General features: G+C 48.5%; 1 protein-coding gene across 6 annotated transcripts in view; it reads right to left on the bottom strand.

The window, feature by feature from the left end:
* LOC136098650 (mitogen-activated protein kinase kinase kinase 3-like) overlaps positions 1-19,001 on the bottom strand; it is an 88,619-nt gene that overhangs the window by 14,217 nt on the left and 55,401 nt on the right. For all 6 annotated transcript variants that reach the window (XM_071805366.1, XM_071805363.1, XM_071805365.1 and 3 more), the window contains 4 exons: positions 15,180-15,293; positions 13,602-13,713; positions 5,074-5,207; positions 1,950-2,023 (listed from right to left, as the gene is read on the bottom strand). In XM_071805366.1, the coding sequence (XP_071661467.1) occupies positions 1,950-2,023; positions 5,074-5,207; positions 13,602-13,713; positions 15,180-15,293 (434 nt within the window). The remainder of the gene's footprint in view (positions 1-1,949; positions 2,024-5,073; positions 5,208-13,601; positions 13,714-15,179; positions 15,294-19,001) is intronic.

Here is a 19,001-nt window from a genome sequence, read left to right as displayed (position 1 = left end):
TAAATAGGACAAGGGGTAATGGATTTAAACTAAAGGAAGGGAAATTCAGTACAGACATGAAGAAACTTTATGATGAGGGTAGTGAAACACTGGTCCAGGTTGGCCAGAGAGGTGGTGGATGCCCCATCCCGGCAGACATCCCAGGCCAGGCTGGACGGGGCTCTGAGCAACCTGAGCTGGTGAAGATGTCCCTGCTCATGGCAGGGGTGGCACTGGATCAGCTTTGCAGGTCCCTTCCAACCCAAACTATTCCATAGTTTAATGATCGAGTACTGCAAGCAGATCTCAGCGATTCTAATTTCACCCTCACCTCTGTAAGGGCCAACAGGGTGATCTGCACAGGTTGCTTTTCCACTCTCCCTTTTCAAAAAAACAAAACATGGGCATAGCAGTAGAAATCTGCTTTGTACAGTGCTCTGAAATCTACTCATGCCAAAGCTCATCACGACAGGTTTGCAACGGCGAAGAGGAATTTGTCGTGTTATTTCTTAGCATCACGCTGGTCACCATGCCTGGTGACCGGCTCTGCGCTCTTGAGTCTAATGCCACCTCAGGCCATTGGCTTTGAAGAATACAGCCCTCCTCGTGCCTCTGCCAGCTCCTAGAGCCCATGACTGGACACAGCTGCTGGCTTCTCTGCACGTGAAATCAAGTCATACCACCCTCTCCCAAACACTCCTAACTCTCTTCTCTCAGTTCACAACCAAGTGTTACAACCAGGCTGTGCTCTTTCTAGGTTGGTTTCGTGTTTTTAATGCATTCCCTCACCATGCTACTTACTTTGCTTACAAATGAACTTGGAACAACAAGTACTAAAGCATGAGGTAGACTGCTGCTGAAATAAAGCGACCTAGTCCTTGCCTGCAACGTGTCTGATCCTCATAAACCGCCCTAAATTCTCTCCTCCAGCCTGATGGGCTCAGAGCACCCATTGCTTTTCTGTAACAGACTCACTATTAGCTCAGGACTTGCTCGCCAGTCAAGCCCTTTACATTCTTGCATTTACCCAGTCTTAGAATCACAGCTAAGTCTTCCCAGCAAAATTTACACAAAAGCAAAGCTGGGTCATAGAGGCTGGGAGCACAAGGAATCCAGCTCTGATACAGCCGTAACAATGAGCAAATGCATCACAGTAAATGCCTAAAAGCCACAAAAAGGAAATGGACCTTGATCCTGAGACAGATCCAAAGCACAAGGAGTTGCAAACCCAAAGCACGCTACACAAATGAACACAACACAGAGCTGCTGGAATGCAACCTCGATCATGTATGGCAAAAGAGACTTTGGAAAAAAGAAAACCTTTGATGTAGATGGAAAAAATATATATATACTGGTTCCTGAAAGGACACTGTGTCTTATACACAGCAGCAAATGTACAGTTGCTGTGCACGTGTGAGCTTGGAGCAACCAGCCGCACCAGCTATCGAGCGGCAGCCTGTGTTAGTACAACGTGTCCCAGTTGCTTCCTGCTGGGAAGCTAAACTTAGTTGTTGCTCGTCTGGTGTCCTCAGCACCTTGACTGACACATCTGTGGCTGCTGGCAGCGCACAGGGGCTGCCGAATTTACAAGTGGTCAGTGGAGAGCAGACAGCGTGTCCGGGAGGAGGAGGCATGGAGAGGCTGATGGAGTATTGACCCAGTGACTGCAGAAAGCCAGAGGGTTAGGAGAGGGATCTGACCAAAGCACGAAACCTGGGCACACAAAGCCAGGCTTGTCTGCAGATGCGCAGCTGTTTGATCCAGCTCAGATTACTGCAATTCAAATCATACCAGCACACAGATGTCTGTGCTAGGATCTGGTTTTTAAGCATTCAGGATAAAATTGGTTTTCTCAGGTGCACCCTCAGCCCAAAAGAAACCTCAGGGGATGCCACTGACCCCAGCTCCTCTCATGCTATGGAGCAGAGGCTGCACTTCAGCTTGTGAACATGGTGACACACACGACTCACCTGTCCACAGATCTGTCCAGCGACTGGCAGCTCCCAGACAGCGACTCATCTGGGCTGATGAAAGCTTCAAGCATCTGACAGTGAAAGAAAAAGGGAAACAATCAAACCATGCACTGTTTAGCTCCTCAAGCTCCAGCACTAGCAGAACTCTGTGGGGTCAACAAGGCTGCACTATTTATACCAGCTGATGGCAGCCCCAGCGGGGATGAGATCCAATCTAACAAAAGTTTTCTTCCAGGTGAAAATCCATTTATGATGCCTTCTCTAGATTATTTTTCTTTCATAGAATAATATCATAGAATCATTTCAGTTAGAAGAGACCCTCAGGATCATCGAGTCCAACCATAACCTTACCTTAACTCTAGCACTAAACCATGTCCCTAAGAACTTTGTCTAAACACCTTTTAAACCCCTCCAGGGATGGTGACTCCACCACTGCCCTGGGCAGCCTGTCCCAATGCCTGACAACCCTTTCTGTGAAGAATTTTTTCCTAATATCCAATCTGAACCTCCCCTGGTGCAACTTGAGGTCATTTCCTCTTGTCCTATCACTTGTTACTTGGGAGAAGAGACCAACACCTTCCATGCTTTCCAACTTCTATTTCCAAGCATGGAAACAAATGCAAAGAGAATTAGTGCCCTGACGTTCAAACCACACTGAGAAGTCAATAAGATTCAAAGTATTTGTGAAAAAATAATAGTAATAAAAGAGAAATATCAGGACATAAATGATGGGCCCAAGGCCGAGTGGGTATTGTGCTACAGGCAGGATCACAGACCTGGACCCCTTGGCTTCCCCAGGCTGCCCTGGCACATGAGACCAGCCTTTGCCTCCGCTGATAAGCAAAGCATCGTCAGGGCTTTTGGCTGGAGGAGCCGGCTTGGCTCTCACTAGCTCAGTGAGTCAAAAGCTGCATTTGTGTTGCTTCCTGGATGAGACATTGTACTGGACAGGGTTATTTATAGCTGGTTAATAACAATAGAGATTTTGTATCGAGTGGCAAACCGAGGGGTGATGTGCAACTTCTACACGAGTGGAGCTTGCTCAGGGCCATGCTGTGCTGCGGTCAGCGCGATGCTTCCTCCTGGGTGCAGACCCGCTGGGGACCCTCGCTAACCCCGCAGCCAGCCCCGAGTCCAGCTCGTTCCCAGGAAAATTGAGCAAGGAGGGTTAAATGCTACATGGAGTCACCCTGCGCTGGTTCCCGGACCCACCTCGCTTGCTCCTCCTTCCCGGTAGAGGGGAACAGCCTCCCTCTTCATGGGCTGCTGGGTTAGAACCTCCTCAACCGGTTGTCATAACAGCTCGTGTTGTTTTGGTAGAACAATCCCAAGTGGAAAGGGAGATTTTTTTCCTCTGCTTCCCAGTTTTTACCCCAAAGTCTTGTCCTTCAAAGCTCACCAGCCAAATTGGAGCAAGACCCCTGCTAGACCCCACCTCTGCCAGCCGTGCCAGGTCTCTCCCAGCAGTTAAAATGATGCTGAAATGGATTCATTTCTCAAAAGCATGTATTTAGGAATCCAATACTCAGCCTCTGTCCATCTGTCAAGCTGGTCTCAAGGCAAAGAGCACAGTTATACCACAAGCTCGCACAGGGGCATCCCCCAAAAGACAGCAAGCATGGGGTCGTAAGTGGTTTTCCATGAGACACATGTGGAAGTTGCAGAACAAGGACATTGTGAGGGCAAAGCCCATATGGGGAGAAGCATAGCTGCTCAATGAGAAGAGGAAAAAAACACCCAACCATCCCCAATTCCCTCTTTTCCTGCTTTTACATTGCCAGAGAAGGGCAGCAGGCCGCCCACAGCGCGATGCTGGGGAAAAGCAAGGAGAGCATCTGGGAACCTTCACCGGGAGCAAGCACAGAGCTCAGTGCGCATTAACGATGCTCCATTAAGAGCCAGCGGAGCTGCACTGATTTACACCCAAGTGGGGGGTTCGCATGGACCCTCCCCCCCGCACGCACACACGATTTGTCTTAATGCTTCCCAACATGTTTCGGAGGCATGTGAAAACAATAGAAAGCCAACTTTTGGCTGCAAGAAGCACAAGATACATCTGTACTAGGAGGCTGCCAAGACTCACCCGGAGTGACTTCTTATTTTATTAATGGCTGTATAATAAACTGTTGAAAACACAACTTTGCCATGGAAACACTGGCACAGCCTGCACACAAAAGCAGAGCCAGTGGGTGCTGTTTGAGTGTAGGAAATGCGTGGCTCCTCAGGCAAGATCCCTGGGGGCTGTCACAGCAGCCCTGGAGCGAACTTAGTGCCTTCCAGATGTCCTTCCATGTCCCTCGTGCAAATTGTGTATCCTTTTCCTGCCTTTCCAAGAGTTTTGCAAGGAATTGTGTGCCCAGACAGCCCAGTTGACTTCACAGGACCTGTACAAAGTTCTTTGGAGCTATAGCTTGAGCAGAGATACAGATGGAGGTGGAAGCTGCTTCCCTTCTGATCCCTCAACACTCCAGAGTTTCCCCCATCGTGGGTATCAAATTGACTGGAGAAAGTGGTTCTGCTCCTCACTGTGCTGAAGAACAAGCTGCTCTGGTATTACTGAGGGACTGGACTACATTAACTCCTTCTTAAGAGAAGAAGATATAGATATGGGGGAAGGACAGAGAAAAGCTGTGGGCAGAGCTGTAACCAGAGCTCAGGCAGAACCGGCACATGGGAAGCAGCAAGAGCTGCTGATGGGGTTGGACAAGATGACCTTTGAAGATCCCTTCCAACCCAAACTATTCTATGATCCCCAGGCTGTTGCAATTGCAGGCAATGGGTTGTTTGCACATTCCTTCGTGGTGCCCAGGATCTAGGAAGGCTGTGATCATGGGCACCTGGCAGCTGGTGTGAATGTGTGTGCCAGATCTACGCTTTTCCAGAGCTACCTGAGGTACATGAGCACGTTGCCATCACCACTGCAGCTGGCTTTTAGAGTTCCTGGAAATTTGGCCTGCTGTTTATTGAACATGTCAAGCCCAGGGACACCCATTCCTGGAATTCCTGAGCCCCATGCCCAAGGCCCACTGATGATTTAATGGTGGGAACGGCACTCACAGCGCAGCCTCCCTCATGCCTGATGCTGTCCTGGTTTAACCCGCACACCCCAGGCCCCACTTACGTTCTGATCCATGGTCTCGGGGATGAACTCGCCCTCGCTGTTGATGCTGGTGTAGGATCCCTGGCGAGCAATCTGCTGCTGCTCTTCGGGAACACTCCCCGGCGGCGGAGAACTCCGGCCTGTGTGCAGAGAGCCTAGGACACAGGAAATGCACAGGTAAGGTCATTTGCCACATCCAAGTCCTTCCAGAGACACTGTTCCTGTGATCACAGACCTCCTGAGGATGCTGATGGGTTTGAGCTTGTGTGGAAGAGAACAGAGGAGCTAGAGGTGCAATATTGTTTATGGGCATCCTATGAAGCTTTTGCAACAAGGACAGTCTGTTCCTTTGGGGCCGTACAACATCCAGCAGACTTGGCCTTCAACCTATGCTGGATCCTAATCGCTGTGCGCTGTATCCAGGTGCTCTGGTGATGCCAGCACGAAAAGGGCTCCAGAGTTTTGTTGCGATAGTATCAGTCAACCTCAAGCAAAACAGAAACTCCGACTCCATCTCCTCTCTTTGACCTCCAGGCATTTCCTCCCTGGATCACAACGCCGCCTCACTCAGTGACCTGGGAAACAGCCCTGGTGAACTCCATGCAACGTCACCTGAACGCTGCTTATACAGAAAACAATTTGCACTCAAATACCCCTCTTCTCTCCCCCTTCCCTGTACAAAAGTACAGAGAAAGGAAAACCAGCCCTCAAATCCAAGAACCACAGGGAGGGGAAGCAACCTACAGGATCAGCTCATCATGTTTAGCAAAGGGGTTTCTGTTTTGCACCTGGGAGAGAACTCCACAGCTCCTTTACATTGACAGCCCATTCCTCCCCATTATTCTCCAAAATCAACCCTAATTGATTCCTCGTGCCCCTTTCAGGATTAAGGGAGCATTGCCCTCCCTGGGCCCAGATGCACAGGCTTGGCTTCACTTTTTCTGCAGTCCCTCCCCTCCATCCCTGGGCTGTCATCACTTCATGGCAAGGAATTGCTGACAAAGGTTTGTGCTGGAGCTTTAACCACTCGGTATTGTGCAATGTGAGCCTTCACACAACACAACAACTTGTTTTTAAGCAGACTACTAAAGATTATGCATCCTCGAAGAGTCAGAAAGCACACAGAGAGGCGTTTCCTCGCACTTCATACCCATTTTTGCAGCACACTTATCAACTCTGGTTCATTACTGCCATTTGGTAACAACATGCCCAGGCAAAGCACAGCAGCACAGGAGAAAGGTACCAGAAAGGGACCTATGAGGACAGGTTGAGAGAGTTGGGGCATTCAGCCTGGAGAAGAGAAGCTCCAGGGAGACCTTATTCAGTCCTTAAAAGGGACTGATAAGACGGGGACAGACTTTTTAGCAGGGCCTGTTGCAATAGGACAAGGGCTGATGGTTTTAAACTGAAATAGGGAGATTCAGGCCAGACATGAGGAAGAAATTTTTGACACCAAGGGTGGTGAGAGCCTGTCCCAGGTTCCCAGAGAGGTGGTGGATGAACCATCCCTGGAGACATCCCAGGCCAGACTGGACGGGGCTCTGAGCAACCTGAGCTGGTGAAGATGTCCCTGCTCATGGCAGGGGTGGCACTGAGTGAGCTTGGAAGGTCCCTTCAACCCAAACTATTCTATGATTCTATTCCATCATGAACAGTCAACACTTTTGCCTCTTCTGCTGCTGTTCTGCACCACAGTTGCTGTGTCAGATTGATCTCTGGCATAAATCCATCAGTGTGATCAGTGCTACAAATCCAAATCCCCACCTTTCTCTGGAGCTGAGAGGCATCAGGTGCTGGTAATACTCAGCATGTCACACCAGCATTAAAGACCACTAAATCAGGCTTGCTGGATTTATACCAAATACATAGGTATCTCTGTCCTATGGTAGATCTCCCTCCAAACTGCTTGCTCAGACTGTAAAAATAAGAGTCATACAGCTTTGAGTTACTTTTTTTTTCTCCTTCCTATTTTCCCCTTCACAGATTTCCTGCAGGATAAGAACACAGCAAAAAAAAAGTCCAACTGAAGTAATGCCAAGATCAAGGGGAGAGAATCTCCCGAGTGCTGTGGTGCTCATAATGAACTGGCTTTCCACCAGCCCTAAAAACAAAACCAGTTGGGAAGTACGGCATCCTCTCTTTGAAGACAAATAAACAAATGTTTAACCATTTAACACTCTGGGCACCCTGGATAAATCACTGTGTTACCGTCCCCTCGTCTGCTTAGCAGATGTCAATCCAGAATGCTGCATAAAGACATTTTGGGTGGCTCTTGCTCCAAAACGCTGCTGGAGAATTTGTTGTGGTGTATCCGCTGTATCTGAGCTCTGTTGAGCTTTTTTGTTGAGGTGCAAGTCTGCTCGAGGGATCTCCTGCTTCAACAACCCACCCATTGCCCAGGAAGCCTTCAACTTGGATTTTACAAAGAATTGGATATGCTTGGTTTGATTTTGAACCCAGGGAGTTAAATGTGATTTATCACAAGCGTAAAGACTTAACATGATCTCACATTAAGGCTTTGCCTGTAACAACTACTCCCAGTCATCAGGTCAGTTGTGTTTGACCTCCAGAGTCACATTTCCTGCCAAAAAACTGTAAAAGGGGATAAGACACCAGCCATTTCCCAGCAGGCAAGGAAGTTAAACAAAACGTTCAAGGCTTTTGCACGCCTGGAAACTGCTGGATGGAACCAGATCCCTTTCAGCCAGGCTGCTTGGGTACAAGTGCTGCTCTAAGTAATTTATGCAGCTTCACACCTCCCGGAGCGCTGGTTGCTGGTGCTGCACGTCCAGGCTCTCCCATCCACCCGGTGGGAACACAGGGAGGTGGTCGGAGCAGAGACCAAGGTTAATTCCTCCTCCTCCAGCCCTCTAAGGTTAACAAAACCACAGGCAATCTCAGTGCTGCTGCTGAGGGAGATGGAAAATGAGGGACAGGGAAAGAGAACAACTGTGGTACTCAACAGCAGGCTTAATTCATGGTGGGGGCAACACAAGGCATAATGAATATATTAAATAATACTGCTTTACCCACCCTCAGGCAGAAACAGATGGGTCTGTTCTCCTGGGATCTCTACAGGATTACTGGTCAGGTCTGGTCCTCAGGCCCAGCAGGGATGGGGCAGGCTCTGAGGCACTGAATGCTCTATTCAGGATTCCTAAACTCAGAGAAACTCTGCAGATTGGCAGTGGTTGAGCATCTGACCTCAGTTACCCTTTGGAGCAAGGTGCTTTGGGAAGGGATTCCTGCTCCATGTTACACACACTAATGTAAAGTCATATGTTGGAGTCTAAAGCACAGTATGTCCTGAGCAGGCTGAACCAGGCCAGCACGGAGACTTACAGTCACTGCTGGCATCTACTGGGTTCTTTCGTGTTCCCTTCTGTTATTTTTATTTAAGAAAGCATCTTTCCTGCTGTATGTGTGGAGTTTGTGGTGCTGCACGTACAGCCTGCTCCCCGTGCCAGGCTTGGCTTCCCTCTGCGTTCTCTGGCTTCACCCTTTCCCTTCCCCAGCAGATCCTTCCCAAAACTTCATCCATCACCAATCGACGAGGGTCCTGATGGAGAACAGAAGCCCCTTAAAAGTCAGAGGTGGAGAGGGTTTGTTGGTGGCCGCCTACGCTCACAGCTGCAGCCATGGAGAGCCCAGCCCTGGGATGACGTCGCCGCAGAGCCGAACGAAGGACATGACATCAGGATGTGTCGTTCCTCTGAACCTTGGCAGAGCCAGAGGCTCAGGCCACAGTGGCACAAGAAGAAGAAATAACCCTGCAGGAAATTTCTCACTTCTGTGGCTATTGAGGGGAGCTGTGAGGAGACAGACCAAACCTCCCTCAGTTTCTTGTTTTTTCAGTCTCCCTGCTCTCCATGCTGATCCTCTGAGGATGGAGGTGGTGATGCCCCATCCCTGGAGACATCCCATGCCAGGCTGGACAGGGCTCTGAGCAACCTGAGCTGGTGAAGATGTCCCTGCTCATGGCAGGGGTGGCACTGGATGACCTCTGAAGGCCCCTTCCAACTTCAGGTATTCTGTGACGGATTCCTACCTCTTGATTTCAGGCAAACTTTAGTGTTCTTCTATACCAATAAGCAGGACAGAGCCTATTTTCTCATCCTAAAGAAGCTGGTATGATACAGCCAAATTCTCCTCCTCTTCTCAAAATAAAAGGGTCTCAACCATCGCAACTCCCGCAACAGATCCCTAGCCCATGCTACCCTGGTTTGTACTCAGGCACTGCTGGGACTGCAGCCTTTGGTACAGGGTTGGCCAGGGAATGTGCTATTAATTAAACAACCTCATTAAGAACTGGACAGCACTCATCTCTTGACCCTGTGAATTTAACAGCACAGATATCACCTTCAGTCCTTTGTGTCTCAGAATCATAAAATGGGCCTATAAGAAAGATGGCGACAGACTTTTTAGCAGGGTCTGTTGTGATAGGACAAGGGGTGATGGTTTTGAACTAAAAGAGGAGAGATTCAGGCCAGACATGAGGAAGAAACTGGGTGAAATAAGGGTGTTGAGAGCCCAGCCCAGGTTGCCCAGAGAGGTGGTGGATGAACCATCCCTGCAGACATCCCAGGCCAGGCTGGACGGGGCTCTGAGCAACCTGAGCTGGTGAAGATGTCCCTGCTCATGGCAGGGGTGGCACTGGATGAGCTTTGGAGGTCCCTTCCAGTCCAAACTACTCTATGATTCCATGATCATCTGGCCAGTCAGTGCACCAAAGTCTCTGCACCATCTCTCTCTGCATTCAAATCCTCCCAGCATTAGCAGGAGTTCGATGCTGCTGTACACAAGTCCAGACACCCATGAAAACCCAGGTCCCATCACCACGGTGGCAATTTTCTGAGGCAAAAGTCCTGTTGTTCCCCTGGTTGGGCCATATTTGACAGCACAGACTCAATCAGCATTTGCTCCTGGTCTGGAGAGGCCTGGCAGGCACATGGTGCCACAGCTCAGCAGCCTGGTTGGCCACCACAGACAAACAACATAAATAAAGCTTTTGGCAAATGTTTGAATAATTTGTGGATAGTGTTCTGAAACAAGTATTTCCTCTCAGTAAATAAAAACAACCCTCGGTTATCTGAAAATCCAGAACCCACATACATTTTAGTTGAAGTTTCCTGGCACCCAGCTGCACATTTGCAGATGCTGGGCACCAAGACACTGGAACATTTTCCACTTCCCAAAAATAAAAAAAAGGGGAGGGGGGACTCCCACTGAAAAAAGTTAAAAAGTTTATGGGGAAAAAATAATTGACTTTGCATAAGGTTTTTCAGGGACATGGAGTGAAGACATTTTCTGTCCAGCAGAAGCAAAAATAGCCAAATCTTCCCCAGAACACCTACCCCCCCGCTTCCAATGTGCTCGTGCCAACAACACGCAGTTTTATTAGTCTTCGCTGCCGCTAACATGGCAAAGTCAGCAGAAAAACATGAGACATCTCAGAAACACGGAGAACATGACCCTGAACCACCTTTTTCTATGAAGTCACTTTCAACCTCCTTTCACATGTGGTTTCAAGAGTAAAGCTGAATTATCTCTTGATAGCAATCGCTTAGATGACAGCAGAAGGGAATGCTGTGAAATACCTTGTATTGTGGAGAATAATTTCTCCTACAGAAATCCCAGCCTCTTCGGCTGCCTTTTGACTATCCACCAAGTTCAGTTCAGTTCAGGGAACCACAACACGGGATCCCATCTGTGTGTCTAGTGCCTGAATTTTTGGTTTACGCTCCATTTGAAACACCGCTCTCCCTTTCCGCTCACTGGAGTTTCTACCCAGCTGCTACATTAGCCAGTTCTGACTCTGGAGATTAAAACACAATCTGCTGGATTGCAAACACCTCCTAAACAGGGCTGTAGTAGCTTCATACAGAACCCAGATAACTCTAAAGAGAGGCCAGGTGTGCTGGTACCCTGCAGAGGGTTTGTTGCAACTTCTTTGTCAACTAAGAGCAAGATGGACTATCTGCATGGAAAAAAAATGGATGGATGGCTATAGCATGGGCTGGTTATCTCTGCTACCCAACCGTATAACAGCACCGAGGACACTGGTTTTGGTGCATTAGCAGCAGACTGTCTTGAGGATCCCAATGTTAGAACATTCTGCATCCTACACCTGGTGCTGCCCAGTCCTCCTCCTCCAGGAACTACTAGAGGGAATGCAATGGAGGCTACAAAGATGAGGGGTCTGGAGCATCTTTCTGATGAGGAGAGACTGAGAGCTGGGGCTGTTCAGCCTGGAGAAGAAAAGCTGAGAGGAGATCTCAGTGTTTATAAATATCTCAAGGGTGGGTGTCATGAGGATGGACCAGACTCTGTTCAGTGGTGCCCAATGACAGGATGAGGGGCAATGGGCACAAACACAGGAGGTTCCATCTGAATACGAGGAGAAACTTCTTCCCTTTGAGGTGCCAGAGCCTGGACCAGGCTGCCCAGAGAGGCTGTGGAGTCTCCTTCTCTGCAGACATTCAAACCCACCTGGACACCTTCCTGTGTGATCTGCTCTGGTGACCCTGCTTTAGCAGGTGGGTTGGACTGGATGATCTCCAGAGGTCCCTTCCTGCCCCAACCACTCTGTGACCCTCTAGATCAAGCCAGCATTTTATACCTATTCCCATTATATGTTATTCCCCTTATACTGCTGCTCAGGCATTCCCTCAAATCCCATCTGTACCTCAGGTTCACACCTTTGCAGAGTTGACATCTCTTCCCTTGTCTGATCTACAGGATGCTCTTCAAGGCAGGGACACCTCACAGCAAGGACCTGGTCAGAAACTCCTTTGGTATTACAGCAGCTCCAAAACAGTGAGGAAAGGCCAAAACATGGCATAAAAAACATCAGGAAAGCCTAACTTTGCAAGAAATAATCTTCTCACCAGCACAGTCACACATGGGATCAATTCTACACATCACATTTGGTTCACACATCAGCGACAGCTCCCGGTGCCACAGCTCTTTGCTGCCTTACACTAACAGCTTAAGAAGTGCCAAAAAAAGAGCAGCAGAGATGTTTAGTTCAAGCACAGTTTCTGCTGAGGCTCTGTACCTTACCATCTATCTGTGTGCGCATTTCATTCAGAATCATCTAGTGACTCTGCCAGACTCAGGCAAGCTTTCAAGAGCCATGTGAGCTAGAAAAAACCCCACACAATAGAAAAAAATGTCCCTGGCACATCCAAACAGCAGGCCCAAAGAGAGCTCATGTGCATGTACAACCCGTCCCTGGCTTCAGAAAGAGTTGGGCATGGCTGCACAAGGGGCTAAGCTGGACCTTCCCTAGAAGAACGTTTCCTATATATCATTCTCTGAGATGCAGCAAACCACAGGATACGTTATCAAGGCAGCACAGGCCGTGAGACAGAGAAAGGACAAATCCTTGGAGAGAAGTACTCTTTGTTGTATGGAGAAAAGAGTTTGGAAGTGTTTGCTGCCATATAAGTACAGAGGATCTTTGAAAAATGAAGCATATTTTCATGTATGTTTGTATAGGAGGGCCCCACTTTATTCAAGGCCTCTGATGGTGTTATTTCTACAGTTATTGAATAATTATACGAAAACAATAGGAGTCTGTAGAAACAACCCTGTAACCAGCACCCACAGATGCAGCAGAGAACGTTCACTGCATTTCAAGATCACTGGTCCTGCCTATAGGTTATAATACGAGTAATTACGCCCCTGCCATATAGTCCTACAGGCTGCTTTACCAGTTCTGAACACTGCACCCTGCTCTCTGTGAAATCCCACAAGTATCTTCACACAAGGTCCTACAAACAGCTTATCAAGAGTACCTGTCACTTCAAGAAAGACAAGAAAAGCATTAACTCAAGCACAGAAAGCCAAAGGAAAGACCACACGAGCCTACAAAGTCCAGTCCTTGCAGGGCTGCAAGAAGAGACTGGCCACATCTACACCCAGCACCTCCAAAGGAAAATGTCCATCTGAAATGTAACCACTGCAAAACACTGAACACATCCATTCTCCTGAGACAGCAAAAAGGAACTGCCACAGACTTCACTTCAACAAGAACAGCCTGGTGGCACAGAGACCCATATCTGCTCCTCATTTAGTGGAACTGGTGTGAGCACAGGAGCTGGGGAACCCAAGCCCACTCACCTGCATTATTCTGTTAAGGGGGAAAGTGGGAAATATGCAAATAGAACAACAGCATATGGGTAAAGAAAGAAAGGATGCCTGAAAAAGCCTTGGCTTTCTGTAGAGCCTCACTCTTCACTTTGGTGTAGCACAGTAGTACCGAATTCATTGGAGATTATAATCACTGCATTTTCCCCCTCCAATTACACCTCAGCTCCCCTGCTCTTCTCAGCTTTCATGCCCAACATGACTCCCTGCTCAGCACAATCTGTGCAGCCTGCAGAATCTTTTCCTCAGGCTGAGGAGAAGCAGTAACAGCACTGAGCTGCTGATGGGAGACATCAGGGTGACAGCAGCTACAGGGTTGTGACAGGGAAGAGGAAGAGGATGGTGGGTCCAGCTTGTAATAGCACAAAACACCCCGTGAAACATTGCATATCACTGACCTGTTGAATACTTCCGCGTCCTCTCGGAGTCTTTGTAGAGGGATCCCATGATATCGCCCATGGATCTGGAGATCCTCATTTCATGCTGTTTGCTGTTGTTTGGCTGCAGAAGCTGGTAATGAGACAAAAGGAAAGGTCAGACTCTGCCAGAGCCCTTGCAGACGTACCATGTGAAACCCTGTGTTGACCATATTACCCCAAAACCATTAAAAAAAGACATGTATAATCTAGGATGATCCAAAACTCATTCACAAACAACTCACATTTGTTATTAAAACACTCCAATATTAAAGATTGAGCTGTAGTTGCTAATTATAAACACAGATATTTGACATAAAAAACTCTTCTTGCACTGCATTATTTCCAGATAGAGACACTGATCCCTGCCCTGAATTGAAGTTTGCTGTCCCAAAATAAGAGCCTTTCCTCCAGGGTCCCCAGACTTCAGTGGCAGCCCAAGCACTGTGGAGGTTCCTCTGTAACAGAGCAGAGGGGCAGAGAGTGGAAGATCAGGCTCTCCTGGGGAAGACAGATAAGGAGGAGAGCAAAGAAATGCATATCCAGCTGCTAACCCAAAAGGTAGCAGCCAAGTCTTACTAAGCTAACATGCACTGTGGTTTTGTGATAGTTTTATTTATGACCTGGGAACCATATGTTCTTGCACGGTTACATGCTTCTGGAAGAGTTCAACTTACCCTCAATCCATCTGGTGGCCCTAATCTGAGTAGCTGACTTGCAATACTGCAACATTCCTGCAGTTACTAGGGTAGATGGCCCCATTTTTGCCCAGGATTTAGGAAACCACAACGGATGGCTCAGTTTTCCCTCAGGACTCTGGTCCCTGCACCTTTTGAGAGCCTCTTAAAAGGAGGAGAGAGGCTCCAAGAGCTGCGAGCACCAGGGGTAGCATGAGGACAAGCGCTATGAGTTTCAAGACTTTCAGTCTCCCCGGTACTTCTAGGAAATGTAAGGAAGTGAAGTTGCAACATCTGTAAATCCCTTACTTTATAGCCTGTGCTTGGGGCAGCACGACATGTGCTTTGGCAAGACACTCCGTGCAGGCGAGGTCAGGCTCAAAGGCTTAACTGCAAATCCACTGAGCTCAGGCAAAACAAACAAGTAAATATGGGGAAGAAAAAAAAGACAGCACTGCACAAGACTGAAGGATTCTCCAGTTTGCTCTCTCTGGCCTTTAGTACTGCAAGACCACATGGAGAGAACGGTCCCCATGCTGCAGCCAGCATGGCTAGGGCCAGGGCAGCACCCTGTATGCGGAGGTGCTGGCAGCATCACTAGGTAGAAAACACAAGGAGTTCTCTTGGCTTTTAACCTTCTTTGAGGATCAGAACACTGTTTAACCCTTCCCAGGTTGCAGGAGGAGCTAGAGGGAGCTGAGTTCAGTCTCCAGGCTGCCAACACATGAGGATTTCCCAGCAGCTGAGCCAGAGCAGGGCTGACCCCCCTCATGACCAGCTTGCCCTCTGGTCTGCACCGTCAGGAGACTCCTTTCCACTCCCCAACACAATAACAAGGCATTTCGCTCTGGACACAAAAGAGCAGAAAAGGTGAAGGGCTCACATTCGCTTTCTTTGGAGCGCTCACAAGGATCCGCAGGCTCTTCAGGGAAGGGCTCAGCTCCAACTGTTCCACCGCTTTGTCCAAATCTTCCTGGGATTTCAGTGGGATCAGGAGCTGGAATGGACAGAAAAAACACAAGAGCACGGTAGTGTCACACTTTTGGGTAAACAGAGGAAGCCAGACACTTGCAGTGAGCAGCCTGGGAATCAGGGGACAAAGGAGGAACCTGAGGAGGCGAATGGAAAACAGAGCCCCCTATGCCCTCCAGCTTGCTGAGGTCTAAAGTTTTCTTCCAAGTTCTCATCTACCAAGGAACAGACAAAAATATCACAACAAAAAAAAACATCTGCAAGGAGACAGCTTAAAGGTCACACCATCAATTCAGCTAGTGGAAAGGAAAGAGGGCTGAGATGAAACCTTAGGCTTGCTGCCTGCTAGCGTGGGGCTGCTCTGATCTTTGACTTTTTAGGCAAGACCTGCTGCTTCCCAGACCCAAAACAGCCCTACTTGTTTTTCCTGGGAAGGCAGTCGTGCCATGGTGCTCCAAAACAGAAATGAGCTGCACTCAAGGATTTACTCTGGCAGTTCCTCAGTGGTCTTCCCTACGCTCTTCTCTGCGTCCCTGCACATAGAACATGTTCTTCCCTGCGTTCCTGATCATGGACAGTCTCCCGAGCATTCGGCCATCAGGTGAAATCAGGGAACATCTCACAAATAAGAGTTTCTTCCCTTCTGATGTGAAAGGCGTGCATTGCTCTCCCTCTAAGAACCACTTCTTTCACTCCCAGCAGGACAAATTTGGTTTCTGCTCTTTCGAAGGTAAACAGAACTGAGGGCTACACACTGCTGTGTCTACAAGGCAGCTAAAGGTCCCGATGTTTTCCTGGTAAGTGGCAGACTATGGCCCTCATCTCTCCAGAGGGAATCCAACCCTCCTGACATTGCTGTGCGGTGTACCACGTCCTGCAGACAGCCTCAAAGCTTCCAACACAGCTGCACTTCAGAGGGGTTCTGTGTCCCTAAGCTAAGACTAAAACCACAGCTTTTTGCCCCTCATTCTACCTCATCTTGTAAAAAACAGTCCTCAGCCTCTGTAGGTTGCCTCGGGCATTGGCACTGAATCCAGCCAACACAGCACATGTTACACTCATTGCCGTGCCAAAGTACACAGCAGTTCCACCTACCAAAGGTATTGAGTAGCCACAGCTCCCAATAGGCTCTCACTGGTCTTACTGGGAGTCACAGCTGCCCAGGACTTCTGAAAGGCAGCTCAGCTCTCGGGGTGATCGGGGTTCATGCCACCAGCCACAGCAAACGCACCTCAGATCAACCACTCCAGAAAACAACACTCAAGAGTCACCTGTATCTACATTTTTGATCCCAGGGTATTTCCAAGGGTTTGGCCGTTGTCCTGTACCTAAATACACCTCAGACTGTGTGCACTGAGGGTTAAAATTTCGGGGATAACCAGGTCAAGGAAAGGCCACAGGCCCTGGCCAACAGAGATGAGGTTCCACCTCAGGAAACTTCTACAGTCACCTTCTCCACCCAAGGACCACAGCCTGAGCCCACCAAGCTCCATCCTAGATGCTCATGTGGTTGTTGTTTCTACAGGGTGAGCACTTGAAGGTTTGTATTGAGTTTCTCCTCTGTGTGTTGAAAAGGTTATCTTTTGTCCTCATCTTGAAGATGAGGAACCGAACCCTGCACAGACTGCCTATTTCATATGATAAACATCAGGCTGACCCAAAAAAAGCCAAGCTCCCACAGCTGTTCTCAACCAAACCAGATGGGCAAGAGTTCACAAAGATCATAGAACTATGGAATAGTTTGACTTGGAAGGGACCTCCAAAGCTCATCCAGTGCCACCCCTGCCATGAGCAGGGACATCTTCACCAGCTCAGGTTGCTCAGAGCCCCGTCCAGCCTGGCCTGGGATGTCTCCAGGGATGGGGCATCCACCACCTCTCTGGCCAACCTGGGACAGCATTTCATCACGCTCAGTGTCAAAAACTTATTCCTCATATCTGCCCTGAATCTCCCCTCCTTTAGTTTAAAACCATCACCCCTCGTCCTATTGCAACAGGCCCTGCTCAAAGGTCTGTCCACATCTTTCTTACAGGCCCCAATAAGGTCTCCCCGGAGCTTCTCTTCCCCAGGCTGAACACCAAGTTTCTCAGCCTGTTCTCCCAGCAGAGCTGTTCCAGCCCTCTAAAATGTCCCTTACCCCCCAAGCAATGGGCCTAACAAGAACACTAACACCAGTTTCATCCAGGCTGAGCCTGACAGGCAAGGCTGGAAACAGATTTCCAGTCTGAGACAAGGTTTGGACACGAATGAAAGAACTCTCCAGGTAGATTTCAACTATTCAGGGTTTGCAGTAGGTTCACAGAATAAATGGTTTGACTGTGGTTTACAGTTAAACTTTGGGATCTGAATGAATCACCCTTGGTCACAGCAGATACCAGACAAAGATAGTATTGAATAAGTCTCCCAAATGCTGTGCAGCTGTCCTCAGACTGCTTCCTTAAGCCCCAAAGCTTAAGGGATATTCCTTGGTGCACTGCTTCATCCTTCTGAAGTTCACAAGGCCTCCAGAGGAGCATCAACCAGAAAAACCTTCTCTCCTACACTCAGCCGAACAGCAGTAAGAATGGTGGAGAGCTGCTCCCCAAGCCGAATTTGACTCTGGACTCTAAGTACAGGCCCACCGCTCACCCATCCTTTCACTGAGCTCCTCACAAGCATTCAGAGCTGCAATCCCTCAGCTGCTGCTCTGCACAGGATGCTCTGCAGGTCACTCCAATATCACAACAATCCCATGTTCGCACACTTGCTCCAGAGGAGCCAAAACCATCAAGGAGAAAGTGCCCTCCTGTAAAAAGGACTGGAGCCAGTATTTAGCTTGGCTTTACCTATTACCCACACCTGGCAAGTAAATTTTGCTCCATTTGGCTTCCAAAGTGTGGCACATAGAGATATGAGGTACAGTTATCTACTAGGCACAAAACTAAATGCAAACTCATGTGAAACCACGGAAGTAATTTCCAGGGTGCATTTCCAGTGACTGGGTTTATTCTCTCTACAGCGTGAGCAGCCATTGATGAGCAAAGTTCACCTACACAGAAGTTTCATTAAATAGAGCTTATGAGACTTATTTCTTTCTTTTAAATAGTACACTATTTAAGTCTAAGGTATTAGTATAGGACTTGGTAGTCAATCCACTGCAGTCTAAGAAAGTGAACGCAAATGGTGAGTTTTCACCGACTACAGCAGTATTGCTAGACCTCGTTCTGTAAGACACTGCAGAAAGCCAAAGAATAGTAGGAAACAGGGTTGGGGAAAAATCTGAGAGGTCAATTAGTTCATCTTCCTGCTCAATGCAGAACCAACTGGCACCAACAATTCTCAACAAATGTTTGTTAACTATGCTTTTAAACACCACTCCTCCCCCCCAGTAACAGAGCTTCTAGCACTTCCCTAGGCTTTAACTCTCCTTAACCTTTCAAAATGATGCTGAGGGACAGTCTCAGAGGAGACAAGCAACGGGAAGTCAGAAGGGAACTGGTGGCACATCCATGTTCAGTGCTCCTGCCTAAAGTCACAAGTTATGCTCATAAATATCTTCAGGGTGGGTGTCAAGAGGATGGACCAGACTCTTTTCAGTGGTGCTCAATGATGAGGGGCAACGGGCACAGACTGAAACACAGGAGGTTCCATCTGAATATGAGGAGAAACTTCTTCCCTTTGAGGTGCCAGAGCCTGGACCAGGCTGCCCAGAGAGGCTGTGGAGTCTCCTTCTCTGGAGACATTCAAACCCACC

This window comes from Patagioenas fasciata, chromosome 2 (assembly GCF_037038585.1).
Source record: "Patagioenas fasciata isolate bPatFas1 chromosome 2, bPatFas1.hap1, whole genome shotgun sequence".
Lineage (NCBI taxonomy): Eukaryota > Metazoa > Chordata > Aves > Columbiformes > Columbidae > Patagioenas > Patagioenas fasciata.
The sequence above is the reverse complement of the archived record's forward strand: the minus strand, read 5'-3'. Positions and strand labels throughout refer to the sequence as shown.